This window comes from Lactuca virosa, chromosome 7 (genome assembly GCF_052849685.1).
Source record: "Lactuca virosa cultivar CGN04683 chromosome 7, Lactuca_virosa_CGN04683_v6, whole genome shotgun sequence".
Classification (NCBI taxonomy): Eukaryota; Viridiplantae; Streptophyta; class Magnoliopsida; order Asterales; family Asteraceae; genus Lactuca; species Lactuca virosa.
In genome coordinates, this window is record NC_136432.1 from 223,777,419 (window position 1) to 223,780,915 (window position 3,497).

Genomic DNA, 3,497 nt, shown 5'->3' on the forward strand with positions numbered 1-3,497 from the left:
ACAAAACAAACTGACGACGACGTTAAAAGCGAGTCACTGACTCAGAATCGAATCGGTCTTTCTGGTTACCCCTCACAAATGACGTCAATTTTGGGTTCTAGTTCTACCCCTTTATCTCGATTTCTCCCAAAACCAATATTCAATCGCACCAACCTCTTCCCTTTATCGAAATCAACTCGACATTCGTTCACGAAAATCGTCAATTTTGGCGGATTAGGGCTTGAATCTGGTAGCCGGGTTTCATATCGAAGCAAGAGAGGGTTTAGAGGAGGAATTCTGGCTATGGCGGATTCCGGTCCCGTTCAGAAATCAGAGGATGAGTGGCGTGCAGTTCTATCTCCTGAACAGTTTCGTATCTTGAGACAAAAAGGAACCGAGTAAGTTTTTCGTTCTCCAGTTCTGAAGTTTTTGGTAATTTGTTTGAAAGATGAATGAATTGTTGGAATTGAATTAGAGTGTTTGTTGATTAACAGGTATCCAGGAACAGGTCAATATAATCATTTTTATGAAGAGGGAGTGTACACTTGTGCAGGATGCAACACTCCTCTTTACAAATCAACCACAAAGTTTAACTCCGGTTGTGGGTGGCCGGCGTTCTATGAAGGTCTTCCCGGAGCTATAAACCGCCATGTGAGTCGTTTTTCTGATCAAAAAGTATAATTTTTTCTTCCTAATCTTTATGGGTTAATTACTTGTATGGATGTTGATAGGCTGATCCAGATGGAATGAGGGTGGAGATCACGTGCGCAGCATGTGGAGGGCATCTTGGGCATGTATTCAAAGGTGAAGGTTTTCGTACACCAACAGATGAACGCCATTGTGTTAATAGCATCTCCCTTAAATTTACGACTGGAAATTAAATAATTAGTTGTTCTTGTTCTTGGTGATATGTTTTTATAAGTTTGATATGACCTATTGTTGAACTTTGGGTTTTGTTGTATTTATAATGAAGAGTACATGAGTAAATTACACGAGTTGTCCCTCGTCCAGGTGCCAAAATGCAGGTTGAATACCTATTTTCAAAAATTAACTTGGACCGTCCCTCGTTTGGTTTTAAGTTGCACGTTTCATCCCTTCGGACATAAAAAGACAATTTTGCCCTTATTTATTTCTTTTATGATTTATTTTCCATTTAATTGTTATTAATTAATTATTTATTGTTTTTTTATAAAAATAATTATTTTCTTTAATAAAAGAAAGACTATAAACCCTAAACAGATCATCTCCCTTCCCTCATTTCTTCTTCAGTGCGTCGTCTTCGGTTTGTATAATCACCGGACCAGATCATAAGTCCATCGGAGAAGAGGGAGATTCAGATCGGAGAACCAGGTTCAGATCGAACACAGATCGTCTCCATCGACGGCTCTCCTCTGCGTGTTCAACCTGTTTCCCACCCTGTACAGCCTCCTCCTAAAACCACCAATCGAACTCCAACTGTGGTGGCGACACACAACGGAAGAAGAGATTATTGTGGTGGTGATGCTCGATCTGAAACCCCAAAGTGAAATCCTTCATGAAACCCCCAAAGTTCTTGATCTGAAACCACATATCTCATCCCGATTTCTCAAAACCCTAGCATACGGGTGGCGATGGTGACATCATGTTTGCTCTCTCTCTCTCTCTCTCTCTCTCTCTCTCTCTCTCTCTCTCTCTCTCTCTCTCTCTCTCTCTCTCTCTCTCTGTGTATCACATCAACAGACATACACAAGGTGTGTTTGTGTTTTGTGTTTCTCTGATCAGGAAGAAGAACAAGGAAACAAATTGCGATGAAGGGTCAATGATTTCAGGAAAAAAATCAGGTGAGATCAGAGGGAGAGAAACCGGTGTGTATATTTCAGGTTTTCAAAAGGATCCAACACCATTTTTGATTTCTGAAACGATTTTGAGATTTCTGAAACAATTTTCTGTTTCTAGAATCATTTGGGTTACAAGTTTCATATATTTTTTATTTTTTATTTTCGAGTTCTGGAGAAGAGCACATTGGGAGAGGAAGATAAGGGGTGGGTGTGCACATTTCCGGTAGAACTCTATTTTCCGGTAGTGGTGATAAGGGGTGGTTGTGCACATTTCCGGTGGAACTCTATTTACTGGTGGTGGTGCTGGTGGTTAAGTGTGACAAAAGAGGAAAAAATATATATTTTAATTAAAATATTTTTCAATAATTAAAAATAATCAGAAATGTTAAAAATAAATGAAAAATAAAATTGTAGTCATTTCATCTATCACAATGGATTAAGCGTGTAAATTTAAATTAACGAGGGATGAAACGTGTAACTTTTAACCAAACGAGGGACGGTTCGAGTTAATTTTTAAAAATAGGGACTGAACGTGCATTTTGGCACCTGGACGAGAGACGATTCGTGTAGTTTACTCTATAATGAACTTGAATATTATTTAGAAATATATAATTTTGATGCTTATGGACCATTTTGCCCATCTATTATTACTTAATATTGTTGCCTTGAATCTGTACAATCATTTCATATAAAACTTGCCCAAATCTACTTTCATAACCTGTTATAAAGCAGTTATTTTTATAAAAAAAAGAAGCATATTTATGTATTATTTGCCAATTAACCATTTTGCCCTAATATTGAATATTATTAAGAAATATATAGTTTTGATGCTTATGGACCATTTTGCCCTTGTATTATTACTCAATGAAGCTGCCTTGAATCTGTACAATCATTTCATATAAAACTTGCCCAAATCAAAAATTTGTATCTTTATTCTATCTTATAAGTAGGGAATCGATCTACTTCAAATTTTTATATTATATAATTCTATACATAAATTATTGTGTATTTAAAAATATTACTTACGAGTTAATATTATTAAATGTTTGTACTTAAGTCCATATTAGGCCATCCGTTATACCCACCACTAACCACTATAGTGGTGGGTGCCAGATCATCACCACTAACTACCACTAAAAGTTTGGGATACTCACCACTATCCCTTTTATTTTTTGATTATTAAAATAAAAAAAAAATATATTTTTTAATTAATTAAATTGTAGAGAGAGGTGGAGAAAGGTAGAGAGAAATAGAGAGAAATAGAGAGAGAAGCAAGTTTATTGGCTGTGGTGTTCCATTCTTCCCACCACAGATGACAACGAAATAGCTCCACCACTAGCCACCACTAAAACCTTGGGATGGTGTTCACATCTGTGGTTAGTGGCTACGTAGACCACGAACCCTCTCGTGATGAGCATACCAGAAGGCCTTATTAAATGTTTATATTAAAAACTAAAGTTAAGTCCATATTATTAAATGTTTATATTAAAAACTTCAACCTTTGGCTGACCACTATTTTTAATAAATATATAAGATTTTTAAAGAGAAATTTTTTTGTGGGTGTTAATTCAAATGCCATATCGTGATTTTTGATGTAATTATCATTTTTATTTCTAAACTTATTTGGTTGACATCAATTTATTAAATTACTAGAAAATTTTAAATTATAAGTCGATAAAATTAACTTTTCGCTAAAAACTT

General features: G+C 35.6%; 1 protein-coding gene across 1 annotated transcript; it reads left to right on the forward strand.

The window, feature by feature from the left end:
* On the forward strand, window positions 1-974 carry LOC145125091 (peptide methionine sulfoxide reductase B5-like). Its single transcript, XM_079060580.1, has 3 exons — window positions 1-377; window positions 474-630; window positions 711-974. The coding sequence occupies exons 1-3, from the start codon at window positions 79-81 to the stop codon at window positions 858-860; spliced, it is 606 nt and encodes a 201-aa protein (XP_078916706.1). The 5' UTR covers window positions 1-78; the 3' UTR covers window positions 861-974.
* Window positions 975-3,497: the final 2,523 nt, after the last annotated feature.